The 22,777-nt window shown below is 35.9% G+C and overlaps 2 protein-coding genes across 2 annotated transcripts; one reads left to right on the top strand and one right to left on the bottom strand.

Moving 5' to 3' along the window:
* Nucleotides 1-431: 431 nt before the first annotated feature.
* LOC128230957 (collagen alpha-3(VI) chain-like) lies at nucleotides 432-12,727 on the bottom strand. Its single transcript, XM_052943384.1, has 16 exons — nucleotides 12,596-12,727; nucleotides 12,235-12,454; nucleotides 10,551-10,675; nucleotides 8,575-8,757; nucleotides 7,773-7,980; nucleotides 7,531-7,652; nucleotides 7,112-7,342; nucleotides 6,343-6,580; nucleotides 6,066-6,190; nucleotides 5,647-5,871; nucleotides 4,957-5,173; nucleotides 4,702-4,823; nucleotides 3,688-3,918; nucleotides 3,320-3,428; nucleotides 2,978-3,131; nucleotides 432-464 (listed from the first exon to the last, which is right to left on the bottom strand). Exons 1-16 carry the CDS (start codon nucleotides 12,654-12,656, stop codon nucleotides 432-434), a joined length of 2,604 nt encoding a protein of 867 aa, XP_052799344.1. The 5' UTR covers nucleotides 12,657-12,727.
* Nucleotides 12,728-19,443: 6,716 nt separating this feature from the next.
* LOC128230956 (uncharacterized) lies at nucleotides 19,444-22,112 on the top strand. Its single transcript, XM_052943383.1, has 4 exons — nucleotides 19,444-19,726; nucleotides 20,258-20,467; nucleotides 21,370-21,529; nucleotides 21,811-22,112. Exons 1-4 carry the CDS (start codon nucleotides 19,688-19,690, stop codon nucleotides 22,110-22,112), a joined length of 711 nt encoding a protein of 236 aa, XP_052799343.1. The 5' UTR covers nucleotides 19,444-19,687.
* Nucleotides 22,113-22,777: the final 665 nt, after the last annotated feature.

Here is a 22,777-nt window from a genome sequence, read left to right as displayed (position 1 = left end):
GTAGATTGGTTATTACACACTGACCTTTGACTAATCATTCTCGTGCACCAGAGTGATGATGTTATGCGTACAACATATTAGATTTTACATTATCAAACAGACGAATTAGAAAGCGACTGATATGGCTAGTAAAACATTTAGCCTTAAATGAACATCTCTAGACGTGGGGTACGAGGAAGTCTAGAGAGTTTATAGCCGATCCGTGCCCTTTCTTCATGTCTAATTGTTAAGGCACAATCGTGGCAAACAGTTCTAGATCGTGGCTTATACATATATGAGAGTAAGTCATCCTTTTCGGTATATTTAAACAATTGTATTAATAATGGTCCATTTTATTTGGGAGTAATTTAGAGTGCATCTTTAAGACAATCTTTAACTGAATATTTTGATCTCACGACATTTGAACGTCCCCTACAGCAAGTCAAACCATCTCATTCCACTCCATACACATGTTCATTCATGTTCTGAAAAAGAGTTCAATTTTTTTTCGGTACGATACAGTTAAATCTATAACACACATTTTCACAAGACTGGACGCAAAGTGAATGATGCGATATGTATACACCTTCATATGGTGAATATGATTCATGAATGAATTATATATTTAATACATCTATTATGTTCATGAAAACAGTTTACACATAACGCTCTTTTCATATACATTTGTATCCGCAATCTTTATACATTCGTTCGTTTTATGCCCTGTCGTTGTCTCAAAGTTTGCAGTGTATGCACTTTTTTCACCGTTTACATTCCATAGAACGCTTGATCGTTCGCCTACATAGTTTGTAGTACGCGTTTTAGGTAATGCGATATTTAGAAGAATGGGTTTAAATGGTGATTATGGGCATTACGTTCTTTAAGCATATCAGACGCCTAGTCTTATTGTCTATGGCATTCTTTTCATAACAAAAAAACTGAAAATAAAAATCAACACACAGGACTTACAGGTCTGGTGTTGGGGATTTAATCAAACATAAAACATGGAAAACTAACCTTAGATACCGGGAACAACATTAAGTCTAAAGGGTAAATCACCCAAGAAATAAAACTCCGCTAGAATCTCTTGCAAAATGTGTTCAATTTATAATAATTAACTTTAGATTAGAAAGACGAGGACAGGCACACTCGCATAGGTTGACGTTCATGTCAGAGCTTCTCTCGGTTGTAAACTGCATTGAGGTGGCATTAAAGATTAGCAAGACGAAGACAGGTAAACTCGCATAGATTGCCGCTTATGTCTGACCTCCTCTCGGCTTTAACTTCATTAAGGTGGCATGGGAGATTAGTAAGACGAGAACAATCACGCTCTCATAGATTTACGCTTATGTCTGACCTCCTCTCGGCTTTAACTGCATTAAGGTGGCATAGAAAGACGAAAACAATCACACTCGCATAGATTGACCTTTATGTCAGAGCTTCTCTCGGTTTTGAACTGCATGGAAGTGGCATGGGAGATAAGCAAGACAAGGACAGGTAAACACACATACATGGACGCTTATGGCAGGTCTTGTCTCGGCTTTGGACTGCATTGAGGTGGCATGGGAGATGGGCAAGACGAGGACAGGCAAACACACATACATGGACGCTTATGGCAGGTCTTGTCTCGGCTTTGGACTGCATTGAGGTGGCATGGGAGATGGGCAAGACGAGGACAGGCAAACACACATACATGGACGCTTATGGCAGGTCTTGTCTCGGCTTTGGACTGCATTGAGGTAGCATGGGAGATGGGCAAGACAAGGACAGGCACACTCGCATGGAATGACGCTTATGCCACGGCTTTTATCGGCTTTGAAATGCATTGAGACGGCTTTGAACTTCTCTCGGTTTTGGAAAGTTACGGATATTATGATTATCAGAGTCAAGTATATTTAAATGAGTGTCAGAGAAGTAATAGCTCTAAACGTATCAAATAACTTACTGCGTTTTTGAAATTTTATTTGATTCATTTATATTGTTTGTTTATTTGAAATTCTATTTTATTAATTAATCGTGTGAAACTCAAAGTTTTATTAATTTCTTTTTGAAATTAATCCAGTATTACTCTAAAAAGTCGAAGTATGCCAACAATTCAAATATTGACGAAAGTTCGAACGAAGAAACCAGTCAAAGGTGAACTTGTTTGGATGAAGGGAAAGAACACACAGACATAGATTGAATGAAAATGGACATTTATTCAAAATGCCATAAACGTGTTATCAAACTATTATACACGTGCTATGTAATTTTAAACCGAGAAATCATATCTTGGTGGATAAAACAGCCAAACGGAGAATAATTTCATTTCATTATATATGATAAGGCACAAACTAATCAAAATGTTCAATGCCTGACCCAAACAACATAATTTTTGTTATGAAATTGACAGTACACGCGCAGCTGACAAAACATGCACAAGGCCTAGGAAAGCTTCGTTTCTAGTATATACATTTTTACAAGATATCGCCAATTTTAATTCTTCTTCATTCAAAAATACAAACGTTGGGTAAACGGTAGAAAATGTTTTCATATCTGCATGAGGTTTATTAAGAAAGTAGATTCTGAGTTCATGTTCTTCCGAAAGCTGATCTTTTATGTATATTCCAAACCCTCTCAAGCACTCTGTTATGTAGCCCGTTGTCGAAGAATTTCCTGATCCAAGAACACTCACAAATACAGCACAATTCTTCCGTCGTTTGCATTTGAACAAAAACTCTAGAAATGGCACAGTCCAGTGAGAGTTTTCAAAAGTAAGATTCGTGCTGATTCCTAATGGTTTGGTGATTCGTGTCCAACAAGTCTCTCTATATGTATGCTGTTGGTTCAATACTTGACTAAAATCGTTGTTAAATTCAAAGATGTTTACTACATTGATACTTATCAAAGTATTTTCAAGAATTTGTAAGCAATCTTGAATTTTCGTAAATTCTTTGTAGATAAAGAAAACAACGTGTTTGCAATAAATTTTCTCTTTGCACATTCGTAATCTGTATACATCCGTTCGTTTTATACCCTGTCTTGGCCTCAAAGTTCTTAGTGTGTGTATGACTGACTCAGACAGCACCATGGCGGCGTCCTTCTGATCAACAACAAGCAGCAGATCCCATGTGTAGCAACCAAGAGGAGCCATGTCACAGTTTTCTGGAGGCCTGGTGATGCAAAATATGGTATGAAAAAAATGCACATGTTCATAATATTAATCGGTCTCGAGCACTGTCAAAGTTTTGTAGAGGCATGGTTATAAATCACATACAAAAAGATGTGTTGTAAATAACGAAACAGCAAGTACATTCGACCTAACACAATTTATCAGAAGTGCATGTATTTATTCGCTTACTTTGGCTTATTTGTTTTCCACAATTTGTACAAGACTAAACCGCCAATGATTGTTGCAACTAAAGGTAATACAGAACCCAATACAATCGTGATCATGTCAATTCCGTGAGCTGGAAATATATGATCATGTTTGTAGATTATACATAAGTACAGAAGTAAACAACATATTTACAACTTATATTTTATAATTGAGTTCAGTAGAAACTGATATTGTTACATTTTAGGCTATTGGGATTGTCATTTTTGTTTCGACTATTTCATCATAAGAACTGAAAATTCATAGTTGAGGTTACAAAGCTCTGTATATACATCATAATTTAGACAATTACTGAATTAACAATTGAATATAATTAAAGTCCAATAACATACGACAGTCTGGTGCCAATATGGGAAAACTGTATTCTATGCCTGCAATGTCCAGGATTGTCTTTATAACGTCCCTCTTTTCAGTTTTGTATAACTCCAAGTGATGTTTTCTGCTCGATGACAACATTTGTAAAGCTAAAGAATTGCTATGGGCATTCGTTTCCAAGGTGAAGATCGTCACACCCTTTTCCTTCAACTTGTATGCCTCATCTAGCGATTCGTGAGTAGATTCACCTTAGAAGATACAATTACGGGTCTTATAAATGGAGAGTTTGAAAAACGCTACTTGTTATGGTACGTGGAAGTGTTGACTTCTTTTTTCTTTGCTGTCTTATCCAGGTATGTGTATTGTTTACTGGTTTAAAACCCATGGTCGATATATAGAAGACACGTGTGTCATTTGTCATCTACATGATACAATTTTGAGTATGCCCAGGCCAGGTCAACCGTAATGTAAATTACAAAATCACGATGAAAACGTTTCAGAAAAAGTTGCAGTGTCGACCGACAGATATACTTGTACAGGTTGCTACACTGTTATTGTTTCGCAACCTCTTTGCATATTTGTTTCCAATACATGTTGGTTGTCAATTTACAACAAAACTCCAATAAGTAATAATAATAATTTCGGCGATAAAGACGATACAAAATCCACTATGTCATTATTTGTAAGTAGTAATTGCTAGTGAAATGTATTTCCGAACATGAATACGTCACTTGTACTTGCACATGTAGCTACCAGGTGCAGTTTGTGTTAAACGTCGTTTAACGAACCTATCTTTCCGCGTGATTGGGTCGGCTGACCGACCTTCGCATAAACAGCTTTTCATCGTGCTTATGCAGATTGCCACCAACCGCAGGATTTTTCTACTACTAACGTAAATCACAATCAAAAGGGTAGATCACACGTACAATTAGCTTTTGCAACATCCCTATAGTTAGATATAACCTAAACATATTTCATATATGGTGAAAATAAAACCATTTTATTTAATTTTATTGACATCATATGCTTACCATCAGAGAGGACAATTATGTTTGTATGAACGTTTAATCGTTTACCACGGCACGGAGTAAGCATATCACTTTGGACATGAAGAAGAGCCGTTGTTAAGTTTTTGCTGCTAGAACAAGGAAACCTGCAAACAAGCATTATATTTATAAGGATACTACATTGAACTTAAGTCAATAATTAGATATTTTGACGCACACAGCAACTGTATAACTCAGATTTTTATAAAACAGTAACTTATAAATTTGTAGTAAACATACCGAAGAGATGCCATGTCATCAGATTTATAATCATTCATAGGGATTGTCTTTATGGTATTGTCAGTATAAATTACAACACCGATTTGATTGGAGTAAGGTCCTGTGGTAATCGAGCCAGCAAACGAACATATGAAATTCAACGACATTCGAAATCCCCCGTAGCCCATACTGGAAGAACCATCAATCAGGAACACAAAATCCTCTCCAGAAACTGGTACTGTGACAACATTAAAAACATACGCTGAACATCAATGTTTTACTACTTCCTTTTTAGCACATGCCCTAAACATTGGTGTTTTTTGTTTTTTCTTAACCTTGCAAACAATTTTCTTTTTTTGATAAATATCTATTTCATTGCTATGCTTCGTCATAGTGGATCTTTTTTCTGGACAAATTCATCAAAATAGAGGATTTATGAATTGTTTCTCTTCTCCAGTAACGTATATTGCTAAATCAATCATCTGTACAAGTTAATTTGTTTAAAATCAAAGATGTCCGTTTTAATTTTTAAAAAAGTTTAAGCAGCCTTTTATTTAAGGTAGCAGACAATTTGTTGGGATGAAGACTTTGACTGAAAACATAACTTATATTTATCGAATTCGAAATTCACCACTTCCCGACAAGTTGAAAATTGAAAATGAATATTTTAAAAAGTAAAAACAATTACATAATTAAAATGCATCCACTTACTACAGTTTGGCGCCGTTATGGGAATAGTGTATTCTATGTCTGCCATGTTCAGGATGGCCTTTATAACGTCAGTCGTATCGTTTTCGTACAACGAAAAGTGGTGTTCGCTGCTAGAGGCGTACGTTTGTGAATATGATGAGTCGCTTTGGCTTGTCACTTGGACACTGAATATCGTCACCCCTTTTGCCTTCAAAACATCTGCCTCATACGTTTCGTTAACAGATCCTCAAAGGAAAATGGAAAATGCCTCATATCAAAATTATGTTTTCAAATAAATGTAAAGGTTTTGCATGATCAAATTACAACAATGTTTTAATTATATAATTTTGAGAACGAAACAAAGACATTATAGTTTGTTTATTGGCCAAAAATTTACTCGTATCAACATATAACAGCATTAGATATTGACATATTCTTACCATCAGAAAGAACAATTATGTTTGCTTCTGTGAGTAAACGTTTCCCGCTGCAGAATGTTAATAAGTTGTTGTCAATGCACCTAAAGGTCGATTGAGAAGTTTTGGCGGAGTAAGCGTAACTTAACCTGCAAACAAATGAAAGCGTAACTTAACCTGCAAACAAATGAAGACTAAGTTCATTTAACTTGATGGCCGAAATCTTGACCGATAAACAACCATAATTTAATATTCTAGTACAGTAATATTGCAAAAAAATATTAATTTGTAGCTAACATACCGACGTGATGATAGTGCTGCAATCAACGTTTCTTCGGATGTATACTCGTTCAAAAGGAAGTAACCTCCGGTAATATTTGTGTACGCTATTAAACCAATTTGATTCGCGAGAGGTCCAATGCTAAGGTAGCCAGCAAACGAACATATAAAATTCCACGACCTTTCAAATCCTTCGTAACCCATACTACTCGAGCCATCCACGAGAAACACGATTTCTTCGCCAGAAACTGGATCCGTGTCTTTAAAACCAATTAGAAATTCATGATTATTCACTATTTTAACAAGAAGCATTACTATTAAAAGCACAAGATAAACTAAAAAAGTATTACTCATTAAATATCTGATTTTGAATCATTGTCAAAAATTAAAAAAAAACACATGATAGTATGTTGTCAACCAATCATTTACACATCGGTTATGAATGAAGAATGTACGAATGCAATCCTATTAAAGATTGTATAAAAATTGATTGTAACAAACGTTATAATGGTGCATAAAGGCTACCGCTAAGCTTTATATTTCTAGCGAAGACAATTTTTATAACAAAAGATCATATGAATTAAAAAATCTTGAAGCTAAGTATTAACATTTAAATTTGGCGTCATGCGGTGATGATTTGAGTTATGTTAACGCCGAATCTTGCAATGTCATTGTGTGTTGTGGCCCGAGCAAGATAATCTTTAGAATCAACGATTGACCTTGACATAAGACGCGTTAAAACATCGCATCACACACAATGGCGTTGACGTATGGAAATTTAAGTTACGTACAACAGTCCGGTTCCGTTACGGGAAGGCTGTATCCTATGCCTGCAATGGCCAGTATGTCCTTTATAACGTCAATATCCTGACGCCCGTACAATGAGAAGTGATGTTTGCTGCTCGATGCCAACGTTTGTAAGAATGAAAGGTTGCTATGAATATTCGTTCCTATCGTAAATATCGTCACACCCTTTTCCTTCAACGTATTTGCCTCAGGTGGCGAATCATAAGTAGATTCACCTAGGATAAGACAGAATCATATCAAACTATAGATGTTATCAAATTACAACAAAGCTGCAATGATTCTTACAGTATGGCTGTTTTAAGTATTTTTGATAATAAGAAGAATAAACTACACCTTTTAGTATTTTGGGCTTAATATTTTTCTACAAAATGAATAGAAATAAAAAATATTTACATACACTTACCATCAGATAGGACAATGATGTTTGTATCTGTATTAAATCGTTTACCATTGTTCAAAGCAAACATATCGTATATGATGAACTGAAATGCCATTTTGGAATTTTCAATGTTAGTGGAACCAAACCTGAAAAAAATGTTAATTAATATAGTCACTTAAATTATAAAGTGCGAGATTTCGTTTTCATTGAATACATCAAGAAAATACAATGGTGTACGACGGAATCGATATTAATAGTTTACATACCCACAGGGTGATATCAATGTATCTAAGTCGTCAGATGTGTACTTGTCCAAATAGAAGTAACCATCGGTAAAATTTGTGTAATATATTAGTCCAATTTGGTTCGACTGAGGACCAATAGAAAGGTAGTTAGCAAACCCACATATGAAATTCCACGAAATTTCAACTACTTCGTTGCTGGAGCCATCCACGAGAAACACGATATCTTCACCTGAAATTCGGTCTATAAATGTGAAAATAAGTTGTATTTCAATCATGCTATGTAGGCCCTTATTATTCCCAGATTATATTTTTCACAGGTCTTGGAACAATAGGTTCATATTCTTCACAGTTTTAAACTGTCACATATACGATAGTCCACCTAAATGGCCGTCAACGAGTCTTTTGACGACTTTGTTTACTCTGACTTGTTACAGGGATACATAAGAAATGTAAAAATAACAAAACTGTATTCCTGATCGCTCATTATTGAAGCTAACATATATGATTGACCAAAATGGAGGAAAACAACAGAATCATATTATTCACAGATTTTGTCGGAGACATTGCTGTTTGTAGTTTTATCCTTTATTTCATGTTTTTCCTCTATTGATTTAACATGAATTTAATTGCATTAAGGTAAACATTGAATTATTGACTTTAATTTGAGTCTTAAAAGTCGACATTCGTATTTTATTTTCCGCCTTAAGGATCGTTTTAATTTTACGAATCAGAAGTGACATGACTGTTCGGTGTGATGTTTTCAGCATCTGTCGTTGTTAGTATTCACAACTTAAAACGTGTTACATGTCTATATGATACGTACCTTGTTGTGTATTGGTTACACTAGCAGCGATGTTCCCGGCAATAACGCTCACTTCAACGGATCTCAGGTCGAAATTAGCCGAAAAAGAGGAAACCTTAAAGTTTCCGTTCCATACACCGTAAAAAATCACTCCTTTTTTACTCATATCGAGGACGTCTTCATTAATGTATTCCTCAATGCCACCTGTATTTGCCAAAACATTTACTTCATTGAAGACGATGTTTTAACATATGTTGATTTCAAGAACATTTTCTAAAAACAACAACGAAGAAACCTTTGCTTGATTTTATGTGGATGGCAATTATGTACTTAGGCTTATTGACCACTTTAAAAAAGAATACGAAATTATCCTTCATAAAATTCGCCAGGCGACTGAACAGTACAATAATTGTCGGGCATGACCATCATTTAAATGTGGCTATTCCTTCGTGCTTCGCATTCGGGTAAACACGTATTACGCGGGCGTCTGCAGATGTTTACGCTCAAGAAGGAAATGTTTTCTTTTCCCTATTATTTCATAAATATAAGAATGGCAAATACAGAGAATAATTCTTTGTTTCTGTTAAAGACCGCAATATATTGTACCGAGTGGACCCTAAAAGCTATATTTTATGGTTGGCGTAGCACCGAGAAAGGTACTTTTCTTTTGATGTTCTCAGGGTAACTATATTGCGACCTGACACTGAAGCAAACAATTGTTCTGGTCATAATGCACCAGTCAGTTGTAACCACGGTCCCCCAAGGTCCGGGGGTATACCGGGGATAGCCGGGGAAATGGGCCGTGTTTTTACCTTTCAGGTGGCCCCGCAGTGCCGGGTGAATGCGGTGGTTTTGTCTTCGCGCCAAATATATCGGGGAATGAGCCTTACCTAGGGTCCCTGGGATGCGGGGGCATTTGTCGGGGATTTAACCAGCAGTTCGTCCACGCAGGGCGGGGATTTTACCCGGGCTTGGCTGGACTGAAAGTCAAAGTCCCCGCTATTCCCCGGACCTGGAAGGGCCGTGGTTACAATTGACTGGTGTATAATATGCTCAAAAATTATAAACTGAAAGTTAATATTTGTTTTTAGAATTGCGCGCCAACTTTGTATGCGAACGCAACGCCATTTCGCAAACGACATCGCTTAAGTTGTCAAACTCCGCGCAGTGTTACTTCCCTTGCAGTACAGTAATCACTGCCTTCACAAATATCACGTGATGATAGAAACGGCACGTGATTGCAATTTACAAAATGGACGGAACACCTTTAAAAGAAATTCCAGCAACATGTTTCATTTGTTTAGAAAATAAACAATTTTATTCCATAAAAGGAAAAAATGCAAAACGTTCGATACATGTCTGAATAGCTAACAACACATCCATATTGATATTGTAATTTGTAAATCCTACTTTCAATTTGAAAAAAGACCGAACATTTCCGAATGTTTTTTTTTAATTGTTATTTTTTTATAAAACATATTATGCCTATCAACTGGCGTAAAGTAATTATTTAAGAAAGGATATAAGAATAAATATATATGATTAAGAAAATGCCATTAAAAGTTTTCATCCAATTTTGGATGAAAATCTTGTGGTGGCAGTGATTACTGTACTGCAAGGGAAGTAACACTGCGCGGAGTTTGTTAAGTTGTGTCCCAGCCCTGCGCGCACTGACTTTTGCTTTAGAACTATTTTTTCTCACAATTTATTAAAGGTAAAATATTCGTACTTAATCGGGGCCGAAATACGCATATTTTAATCACCTTACCGTTTTTGTGCAATATTTTAGAGTATCTGGAGCGAGCGTTAAACAGATTGTATGCAATAATATTGCAAAAATCCAGTTAAAACCTGTATAAACTGTATGATTTGATTTATATATTTGAGTTTCTTTTAACATTTTGGACGTCTGAATGATCTTGAAATCCTTAGGTGTACTTCTATCTTTTTCACCGACGCTTTTGCAATCATGATTTTACAATTATTCATATACATACTGCCGTCTGAAATGAAGATGATGTAAGACGAAACGTTGAACCTCTTCCCGCTATAAGCCCAGAACATTGACCATCTAATATACTCCAAAGCACGCCATACATGTTGTTCAGGTGCTGACGGATAACTGCAAGAACGGGAATTTTGAAAAATGAGCGTTCAACATACAATGCACTTTATGTTGATATCTTTACGTAAGTGTTTAAACAATCCACAAATTAAGTAGAATTTACCTTGTACATTGTATTAATATTATACAGAGTACATGCCGCTACTTTGACATAACTTATACAATTTATGTTGTACATGATACAAAGAAAATGAAGATATCTTTCATATTCCACCTGCGTAATAGAGCAATTTAACCATACATATCATAATACATATAATATACCCTTGACAAAACCGAACAATTCTGTAAGTAAGACAATTGTGCATGTTTCAACAACTGGTGAACATAAACGCAACACAACTGCTAAACGACTTCACAAATTGTTTCAGTCATATTAGTATGACGCATATATATATATATATATATATATATACAGAGTTGACGCCTGGTAAAAACTATGTTTTAATCGATAAACGAACTTAATTTAAGCCATAAGGAGTACGACTTTTTAACAATAAACTGTATGATGGAAGTGGAATGAAGTCAAATTATCAAACTGTGTCTTTTATTGATTTTCAAACGTTTAAATTTTCGGTCATTAAAAAGATGTTGTTTTCAAGGAATATATTAATTATGCTTATTAATTTCATTTCAAAATATTTACACTCTCTAGTACTTTTCTAGTACCCTTCTGCACACATGAAATTACGTTCAATTTCGCATGAATGCTCCCGACGAATAACCGGCGTAATAATTTCGGTGACCTACTTATGCGAATATAAGTTAAGCGCATGCGCATTACACACTGCATATTAACAATTTCAAACGTAACAATAAATTGTTGCGGATCCTTGGTCTAGTGGTAACATACTTGACTATCAATCCAGGGGTTGCAGGTTTGATTCCCCGACGCATCACTAAACAAATAATACTAAAGGGTCGACAGCGGGGCAAAAGTCGATTAAAGTACCAAAATTTTAAATGTTTAAAATGTTCCATTTCTTTTTAGTTTTGAGGTTCAATATATCTTCTGTTGTAAAATTTGTTTTATTCCTAACTAACCCAAAACATGTCACTCCAAAAAAAATATCATTCCTCAAAACTGAATAAAACATGTATTTTTTTAAACGTTTTAGTTTTTGACCTTCCCCACCCGCTGTTGAATCGCTCCCGGCTCTTAAATGGGGGTCCCTTGTGACATTGCTATACACTGGTGCACGTTTAAGAACCAGGTTAGCTCTGACCAGGGTTACATTCTGTCTGTGCACTTTGCTCCAACAACCTAATATAAGTAACAATCTTTACGGGCACTCGCCGAATAGGCAAGGCCCGAGTGCGAGTATAAATAAGCTTACACACCACTACGATAAAATTAGTGTGTACAAAGACAATTAACGCGCTTCACGGGATTTGCCATTTTGAGCGAGGCATTCAAAATCGCATAAATGCCCCCGAAATGATTTTCAATCCTTAAATAAATAAAGATAGTAACAAGCTATAAGTTCGATTGACAATACACTGTCGAAAGCAATTTACTTAAATTGAATGATAAAAATGATAAAATATTAGTGTACCTTATGTTGTTTAATTTTGCTATGACATCGTTACCCGAATTGTAAGTGTTCAAAACGAAATGAAAGAACTCGTTAATATATAGGCCCACTTGTACGTCGCTGGGTCCAATAGTGACAGACTTAACAAACTGTACAATAAGATCTTTCCCCTTGTTGAACATGTCTTCTCCCATGATTCCTGATCCATCTAGCACAAACACTACGTCTGAGCCTCTAGCACCTGAAGTAATGCGGTATTCTAATAGAACATTTTATCAGATAATTATTATGTGTATCCGAAAAGTAAACAATTTCAGAAATATCTAAAAAAAAATGTAATATTATACATATTTTACCTACCCATAATAAAAACATCCCTTACCGATAACATGGTAATAACACACCAAGAGTGTAGCTATAGTCCACATCGGCCTTTTATTCATTTTTGTTTTCAATGTGATCTGAAACGCCTGATCTAGTCACTACCTGCGATTAAAACACGTACATTTAAGTAAAATGCTCATGTAATATTCTGTTCCTAAACATTTACATACGTATCTGTTAACTTCAAGCATGTAAATGAAGAGTATTTATTGGTTTATTGACGTAAAAGGTTTTCTAAATAAGCTCGTATATCTCTTTGCCTCATAATCAATGTTAGAGCATTCTAGTTTTTATCATTGTCGGCAGATATGCCAGTTCATATAATCTTGATCTCTTGTTAAAGCGACACTCTTATTCAAAATCAATACATAAACATGTAGAACAAACATAAATGTTGAATGATAATACTTAAACTACTTCCTAATTAATGCATTTCTGGAAAATATTAATTACTGATAACAGGATTGTAACCGTGTTGTAACCGTAAATAGCTGAAAAGCGCAAAAATATTAAATGATTTTAGTGCTTAAAGAATAACAGCGATCTACTATCATCTCATAAGGTAGAAATACCGTGTTTTCTGCAGCTTTCTTTCAAATAAAAGTCGGTATCCTTCGACTTTTATTCATCCTTTTTGTATATTTAAACAATTGTGTTACTTGTGGTAAATCTTATTCGTGAGTAAGAGTACTAGTACATCTGTACTGGTTTCGGTTATATGGTTTATAACCAACGACTTCAAATTAGGTTTCCAGACGCTAAACTATGAATACTGTAGGAATCAAAACTGTTCGCGTTACGCCACACTTATGTATTAATTATATAAACTTCACACATCACAATATCTTATCGGTCAACTTATAAAATGCGACACTTATGAAAATGATAATGTCTCTATATGAAAATCATTAATCTTAGGTTTTAGCAGAAAAATGCACGGCTTTTTAAGGACAGCGGGTGACGGGGTCGTAACGTGACCATACATGTCATCTCTATCACGAATGTTCCCAAAGTCACGAATGTTAACAAAGTACACAACCGATCATACATATATTTAAACTAAGAATCACCGTCCGCAGCTGACTCTGGTAATCAGCGGAACTGGATTGCGTAAGGTGGTTTTCTAATTATGTACAGTATTTCGTCACATCGAAGCCACCTTATAAAGCCTGTAGGGATCCACCGCCGAAAAGGATCTTGGGCCGTAAATGGATTCCTGAACGCCCACCACAACAATTGGGCGGTCGATATGCCAAAAGAGGCCGTGCATTGAAATATATACATATAATAAGACCTAGCTTAAGTTTAGTGTATCCATAGATGAACTTGGTAATGTTTTAAATACTTCACACACTTAAAAGCAACCAGACGAGCCAAGATGTATGACTTCACACAGAGCAATATCATTTAAAAGCAATGCTGAGTCTAGATTGGTTAGACGGACGCCGTCCTTTAGCGTAAGATAAGTAACTGATCACCTTAGGTTCTGTGTGTTTTAAATAATGGCCATCAGATTCCAACGAAGATTTTGCAGCATAGCCATTCACCCTTTTACAGACGGACTCCATGGCTTTCACGTTATACGAAAACGCCAAAGTTTACGCGGTAGCATTAGAAAACCAACGGACTTAGTTCTGGGAAGCTGCTGTTTCTTGAATTACAACAGTTGATCAAACTCGAAAAGAAAATGGAAAGTTTTATCCCGACCTGAATCATATTTAGCTCCGCAATGTACGAGAAGGAATAGGGTCCCTTTCGTTTAGCCAAAAAGCCAATACATGCTTGATTTGTTTAAAGGACATTCCCCCGTATCCCTGCTAGACGATTTCACCGTTTTTGAAGCCTATATTAGAGCCGCCCTCCTTCAGCTTATTAATGATCGATGGACCGATACACCAGACTGAAGAGTTATAGAGTTAAAGAGAAGCCCTTAACAATAATGATAAAGTTGATTAAGTGGCGATTTCCATGAAACAATGACTTAAATATTGTTTATGTGGACTAGGTTAAAATGAGTATTACTTTGGTAAACATCGACCAGATCCTAAAAGTTCACTTTACTGTATTTATAACATATCGGGGAGGTTAACCAGATTGGGGCGAATGTATCTGCGGTCGTCCTGAGAACACCATCGACCGGCCCTCTGTAACTGCTCAGCAGAGTTGCCCTTAAGAGCGGCTGTGGTGGCCGCACAAATCCTAAAGCTATGAGAAGTGAACCGCGTATAGTCAAGACCTTCGACTCCTAATGCCTTTATGAGCACCGATTTGAAGTTATACCTTGTGATCGGGGAGACATCGAAATAGCAGAATAAGGGTTCCGCAACTCTTGTGTGCACGCGCAGAAACTGCACGAGTGAGCTAACGGGACAAACCGTGTGGTTAGAACTATTATGCTTATTGTTTCCGGAGAACCAAGCTGGTTTGTTTTTGAATGACGCAATGTAACTTTAAGCAGACCTTTCCAAACACGATGTCATAATTATATCGAAATAATGTTGTAAGCCGTATTGCCTTTGGACAGGATGAGCTCCCTTACACGGAAGCAGCGAACAAATGCAATGATATAGAAACAAGGGTGATTCCTATCTATTGGTTTAAACAATGGGTAACTTCAAAAGTGCAATTTTTAAAAAGGTGATGTGATAGGCAGTGCTGTGTCCTTCCCCGCTCGTTGACGGTGGAAGCCTTGCAGGAGTGTTTTTTATCCCTATAAACTTAGTTGACGGATCTGGTGCCCCCATCATTGTACACTTGTAACCGATTGCTGTAACATATTATCCTGCAGTGGCCGGGGCGCATGACTTAAGAGACATAAATGAGATGAAGAGATACATGTTATCGATGGGTGGGGGCTACGATTCTCCTAGGTTGCGAGTCTTACGAAACTAGGAAAACTTGGCGAGACCCTGGGCATACGAAGACATGGTGTTTAGGGCTATAGCCGAGTTTAAGAGTCTTTCAGCTTCGGCGAGGAAATGAGGATGAGGAATTCCCCCGGTAAAACCTCCGGAAATATGTCCGCATCTGGGGCCAACTGGCTTAACCTCTGCCACATCTTGCGTGAAATAGAATCACATTCTTTCTTAAATTGGTATTTAACACGCTAAACATGTCATGGGCAATGAAGCACAGAATTACGGGGCGGAGTAGATGCATCACGCGCTTTGATTTTGATGATTGTATTTCAACTAAGCAAATACTGTCAGACCACATGATCAACTTTATATCGGTGAGAGGATAGTGTATACGGCTATCAAAACTGGAACTAGCTCTCAAAATGCCATATCCTTGAATTTTAAGTATTCTACTAGGCCCTTATTGTCGGATCACATGATCAACCTTTTATCAACACTTGAACAAGCTCTAAAAGTGTCATATTCTTAAAAATCCCCAACTCGACCCCGTGTGCTGGGCATTGAAAGAAGGCCCAACACCGCTGCATGTAGCATGTCGCACCTAAACCGTCGACCTCGACGCTGTCCGTCCACCATTGTTAGATATCATTGGAAATCTACACAGACCTAGGATTGTGAACAATGCGGTTTAAAATTAACTTCATAACTCTTCCTTTAAAGATTGTGTCATGATGGCGTATATGGTTTGTCGATACCTATCATGTCATTGCATCAAACAATCGTCTGCTAAATGCCCCCCCCCCCCATCTCATAGCTTGACAGGCAAAGTTCAATTTACCGGCGAGTGATTGAAACTGCTGCAATCTGATATTGCGTCGATTTATGACGTTACTTATTGACCTTTGTATGTCTAAGACTTTTACCCCAGATACTCGAATTGTCATAGTTAACGTGTCGATCTTGTGACCAAGAACAGTTGTCGGACCGGCGATTATTAGGCTTGAGCTTTAGCTTAAGTCTTTTGTTATAGACTACATGTCAACTGAGTCCATGTGGAGTTCAGCATCATACTCGAAAGAACCAGATTTCGATGAAAATCAGATTGTGAAAAATACCTTGAATAATGTTGTTTTTTACAAAATAAGTTCATGTAAGAGTTTGAAAGATTAAATGTATACTAGCAGTTAAACACACAAATAAAACGCGGATATGAAAGGGAGAACTCCTATAAACTGGAAAATGTATTTGTATGTTATATGGAAGACCATGCACAACACATTTTTGCTGCAGGTAGAAAACAGCATGAGACGGCTACGGCTTGCAGAAGCAGAACTTGAAGACCAGAATAACATTTTAACTTCAGGTTACATAGACATAAATACACATACTCCTTCTCTTGTTGCAAATTTGTACACTCACACTTATAATGATTTCGACACAGAAACATTGCATTTTCACCAAACTTCTGCTTGCTCTTTAAGTGAAGCTGAGTTTGAACTATCTTGTCAGAAGCTTACAGATTGCCAACGCAATGCTTTGCATGCTGTAAAACAGCACTTTTCGGAGCAATCTCATGTACCATTAAGAATGTTTGTTACAGGTGGCGCTGGTGTAGGAAAATCCTTCCTCCTGAAGTTGATTGTTGCATTTCTGCAGCTGAGTACCCCTGTTACATGTGCTGTTTCACCTGTTAAATGTTGTTCACCAACTGGAACTGCTGCACGACTTATAAATGGTCAAACTATTCATTCTTTATTGAGAATTCCAGTTGACAAATATTTAAACTATGCAGGCTTAACTGCTTTCCAACTTCGCTCCATACAAAATCAATTTGTTGGTGTGCATACCATAGTCATTGATGAAGTCAGTATGGTGAGTGACAGAATGTTCACTTTCATAAGTAGACGTCTGTGTGAAATAACAGGCAATAGTTCTCCATTTGGTGGTATGAATATAATTTTATTTGGAGACTTCTTTCAAATCAAGCCTGTTTGTGGGTCATTTGTTTTCCATAACAAAGTCTTATGGGAATTATTTTCACCGGTTTTCTTGCGCCAAAATGTAAGACAAAGTCAAGACATTCAATACATTAACCTATTAAACCGAGCTAGAGTTGGAATGCTCAATAGAGATGATATTGTACTTTTGAAATCAAGGTTAGATATTGCTTTGTCTCATCCATCTAGTCTTTGCATATTTCCAACTCAGCAGTGTTTGCAAAGACTTGGGTTGAATGTGCACAGAGTAACAGCTGAACATTACTTTTCTACTGATGATAGCAATGCAGGAGAACCATGTGATAGTGTTTTCATACCTGAAGATGACAGAGATGCAGGTAACTTACCCCATCATTTGGACATATCTAATCAGTCTAGAGTAATGCTTTTACGAAATTTGGACATTTCTCGTGGGCTTGTCAATGGTGCAACAGGAATTGTACAAAACATTGATTTGGATTCTCTAGGACATGTGCAACAAATCAATGTCATTTTTGATGAACCTGCTAATAACATGGTAGCCATTGAGATGATGGAGCACAAATTTGTTTATGCTGGCAGATCAATTGTTCGAAGAAGTTTTCCTCTCAGTCTGTGTTGGGCATGCACAATACATAAAGTCCAAGGTCTCTCCACTTCCTCATGTTCATTGGATCTTGGGTCTTCTATATTCCAACCAGGCATGGCATATGTTGCTTTAAGTAGAGTTACTCATCTTTCTGGCTTACATTTGCTTTGTTTCAATCCTAATGTTGTAACAGCTAGTGAAACAGTGCTTGAAGAGTATAATAGATTGCGTGACCTTGCTTAAACAATGATATTGAAACTTTGCTTGCTTACGTTTTGACCAATTTCTCCTAACTCTTTACTTTCATAATACATTTTGCCATTAACATCACTGCCTCACTTCACTAGTTTGCTTTCCTACATTTCAATTCACCATTATATGCACTTATACATCTTCCCTATAAAAGTCACTTTTCCCATTTCTATATTTGTTACCAGCTTCATTCAAGTTCTCAAATTTGTATACTTTGGTTCATTCACATTGCTTGGCCTGACAAAATTAGCTCCTTTTGTACAAGTTCATCTCAATTCTTTCATAAATTCTCAGCCTTGCTTCACTTGTTTGCTTTCCTACATTTCAATCAGCCTCTATGCACTTACGTGTCTTTCAATACCATGTCACCTTTTTATTGCTATATTTGTTACTAGCTCCATTCTACCAATTTGTATACATGCACCTTGATTCATGCACTTTACTACTTTTTTTTAAAAATATCTCCCTTGTACACACCCTTTTAACATAACAATTATTTAATGCTGCTCATTGGTTGTTCAAAGCTCTCCTTGTTCTTTGTTTTACATTCACTTTTGTTATTACTCCGAACCGGCCCAAAAAGGATACAACTCTTTTTAGTGTAAGTAGTTTTTTTAGATATCTGTGTATTTTTTCCCTCTTATTATACAATACAGCCGTATTTTGCTTATTCATTCAGATTAAGAATATTCACATTTCCTTTGACAAAATCTCATTTTCCTATAGAAAAAATAAAAGATGGAAACTACAATAATAATTTCAAAAATACCATACAACATTCAACATATTGATTATTAATACCGGTAGATATAATAGTGACAATTCCATTACCATTATGACAACTTCGAGAGGAAATCCCACCTTTAGGTTTTGGAAAATTTATATAAAAATCTAAAAAAAAAACCTGCCACAGTCCATCCAACCTTAGACAAGATAAATACAACTGTACATGTACTCAAATCATGTTATATAAATATTCAAAAAAATAATTGATATGTCATTCACAACATTCCATCTATTTTTCCAGCCATGGATGTGCTGTCATTGGCAGAGGCTGTCGAGAAGCCAGCAGACACTGTTGTTTCTGTGGCTGTACATATCATTAACTTGAATGGACCACAAACCTACAAAACAAAAACAGATACTGAGCGTCGATTCTTTATCGCAACTGTAGCAGACACGACTGCTTCCTGTCAGTTAAGAATCTACAAGACAGTACCCTGCATCAAACCTAATGCCTCTGTCTTCATAAAGGATGCAATTCGTAAAACCGGTGACAATCAGCTGTGGGTTGTCAGCTCTACAAAAGTGTCGGCATGGGCACCTATTGAGTTCCACAAGACATCTTAGCTGCAGCTCTAAACAACAACACGACTAAACCAGATGGCCCAACAAAGCTTTCCAAAGCCATAAAGATGAATTCTTCATGTGACATCATTGCAAAAGTTGTGCAGGTTAGCATTTTCAGAAGTACTTATAAAATAACTTACAGGTAATTATTATTAAACATGTTCATATATTGTTTATTGTCCTGGGGTTCTATACATATGTATGCTGTATATATTGATTAGATATTTTCCAAGAACAAAACACATTACTTTGTTGATTAGGTTGGTTTGTCCTTAGTAACTTTCAGTTTAATATGAACACCTTGCAAACATCTGTCACTAATTCATGAAACTTATTTTACACATTATAAAAGCTTCTTAACATTCCTAAAACAAAAAGTAAAACCATTCAAAATATACCATCAAAACAACTATAATAACTATAAGCTCAATTCAAATTATCTTGCTATTAACCTAACACATATATATATAGTTTTGATTATCAAAATCATCTTATAATTCTTGAGCTCTTCATATGTTGCTTTTTCTAATAAATAATGTATTAATACTTACTCGAGTCTTGCATTCTAATGGCAAACAATGTCTATATTAGAAACTTATTGCAATTCTTTATTTGTCATGTTTCATTCCTTCCAGACTTCGCCTTTGAAATACAGACGAAATGGCGAGCTGCCAATAAAATTTTTGGCACTTCAAGACACACCGAATGAAGGGCCTGTGAAGATAGCATTGTTTGGGGAAGATGCCCAGCGAGACTTTAATGAAGGAGATGTTCTCAGCGTCACACAAACATACAGATGGAAGGATACTCAAACATTGTCCACCAAAAAATCTACCAAAATAGAAGTATGAATCTTTTTAAATGGTCTACAATTATTTTAACATCAACATTTATCCTACAAACTTAAGCATTAACATACTGTAACATAACATTCAGCAATTCAATTAATAGGCCAAACGATTGTTTCACAACTAGAAATTGTTCACGTTTACATTGTGCAAACAATTCATCTACATGGAAAGATCTGCTTCTAATATGATATGTTTCATGTACATTTAGTCTTACTTTAGGCTAACCCAATTCCAAATTGTATACATTTAATTGCAAACCTTTTTTCACAAAATCACTGCTAGATAACCATGACATTTGCGATTTATTCAATCATCTGTGTCAAGCAGAAAAGTAAATAAATTCGCATTTCAGTCTTTATCCTGCAAAAAAATTAGCTTCTACAAAAAAATTGCACAATATAAAAACCATAGCTTGTATATGTCCACCATTTTTAAGTCATATGTCATATCCTTGCTTAACCCACAGAGTCAACAAAACATGTATCTGCACATTTTATATTATTTCCTTACAATTCAGTTTGCATATTCATCATAACACACTGGCAATGCATATTGATAATATTTTGCATATCACTTGCTAATTGACAATTAAAACTGAATTCACCTCTCTAATCCCTTTCTTGTCATATATCTACCATACTCTGACAGTATTAAAACACAACACTAGTTATACCAATACTAGACAATCTGTCAATAATTGAACAATAAATGTGTTCATTCTCTATAAATCATGTGTGTTCATTTTAGTTTGATTTATAAGGACTGTAAACAATATCCTACCATTATATTTATTTCGCAACACATTTTCAAATGTTATCATTTCCCTCAGACTCTAAATTCAATTGAAAACATGCTTCTCACAGAAGCCATACTCACTGTCAGTTTTAACATTCCAGTACCTTCCACAAGACTCATTGATCCTTCAACAGACTGGCCCCTGCTTCAATGATGACGACTTCTCAGCAGACACCACAAACAGTTTGGGCTCTGAGCCGGAAGAGTTCCAAATAATGGGCATCACATCAGCCCACAAATACCAGTGCTGCCCAAACTCAGGTTTGTTTGTAATCTTAGGTCATTGATTACTGATTGCTTTAAAATTAAACAAATCAAATCTTCAGCTCAAGGCTGTCTTAGAGATGCTTTATGCAATTGCTAAACAATTCACAAGTGAAAATTATAATAAAAAAAGTGTCTCAAATCAAATGCAGTTTTAAAGTAACCTATCTTTATAAATACACATATAACATTATAAAACTCATATCACTTTTAATCAACTATAGACCATTCTTAAAACATTGTACACATAATGGTAAATGTTTGTTTAAAATTTTCAGAATGCCGCAACAAAAAGTTAGAAAATGACAGTTGTCCGACATGCAAAGGCAAGTCCTTAACTAGACAAACCTACTTCAGTGCTGCACAAGTAGTGCTAAGAAGAAGTGATGGATCGTATGAAATGAGAAAAATATTCCACACTGACCTAAAGCTGTTATGTGAAATGCCGGACTTAAACACAATGGAAGAAGATCCAGCCCTATACCAATTTTTAACAGGATTGCTACCAATCAATGCCCGTGGCCTCTTTCTCAATGGAAAAATAACCATCATGTCTACAAAACGCCAACACGATCGTTGAACAGATCTACTATACATGGAGCTTTAACCTTTACTAGTGTTCATAGGACAGTTTTTACAAGACAATCATTCTTAAGTCAACCAAGTCACTCTCAAAAACAAACATTTCATGCTTAGGAAATAACAAAACAGTCTCACACTAAATTACAGCTCATTTGTGAATTGCCTGACTTACAAGATAAAAACTCAAAAAACTTACATTTCTCAAATCATTCAGCAACAACCTTTTTCACAAACAATTTGTTTAACTTATGTTTACATTTTAATTACCTACATTTTCCATCAATTCTTTTCCATTTACAACAATTATACATTTAAAGCTTGCCCTTAGTGTTTACTACTCACTTCTTACTTACCTCATAGTTATCAAAACGTTGTTCAATTTCAATTCAATATACTACCATTGTCATTTTAACAGTTAGCTTCTTAATATTCACTCTGTGCTTGGAAACTGTAAATATGTTCAAACTATTATTTTCCTTCCATTTTACTTCTTCACTAAAGTAACCTTTATTTATTGGTGCTTTGCGCCAATCACACTGCGTTTGCATGTTACAACACATTTCTTGAGGTTCCTTTTTTATAGCTTTACATTCTATTACATACACTTTGTTTAGTAACTAGTGCTTAAATAGTTTGTTTTTTTAATCGTTAGTCTTTTATGAC

This window comes from Mya arenaria, chromosome 4 (assembly GCF_026914265.1).
Source record: "Mya arenaria isolate MELC-2E11 chromosome 4, ASM2691426v1".
In the NCBI taxonomy this organism is placed as follows: Eukaryota; Metazoa; Mollusca; class Bivalvia; order Myida; family Myidae; genus Mya; species Mya arenaria.
Note: the sequence above shows the minus strand (reverse complement) of the source record. Positions and strands in the feature narration are given on the sequence as shown.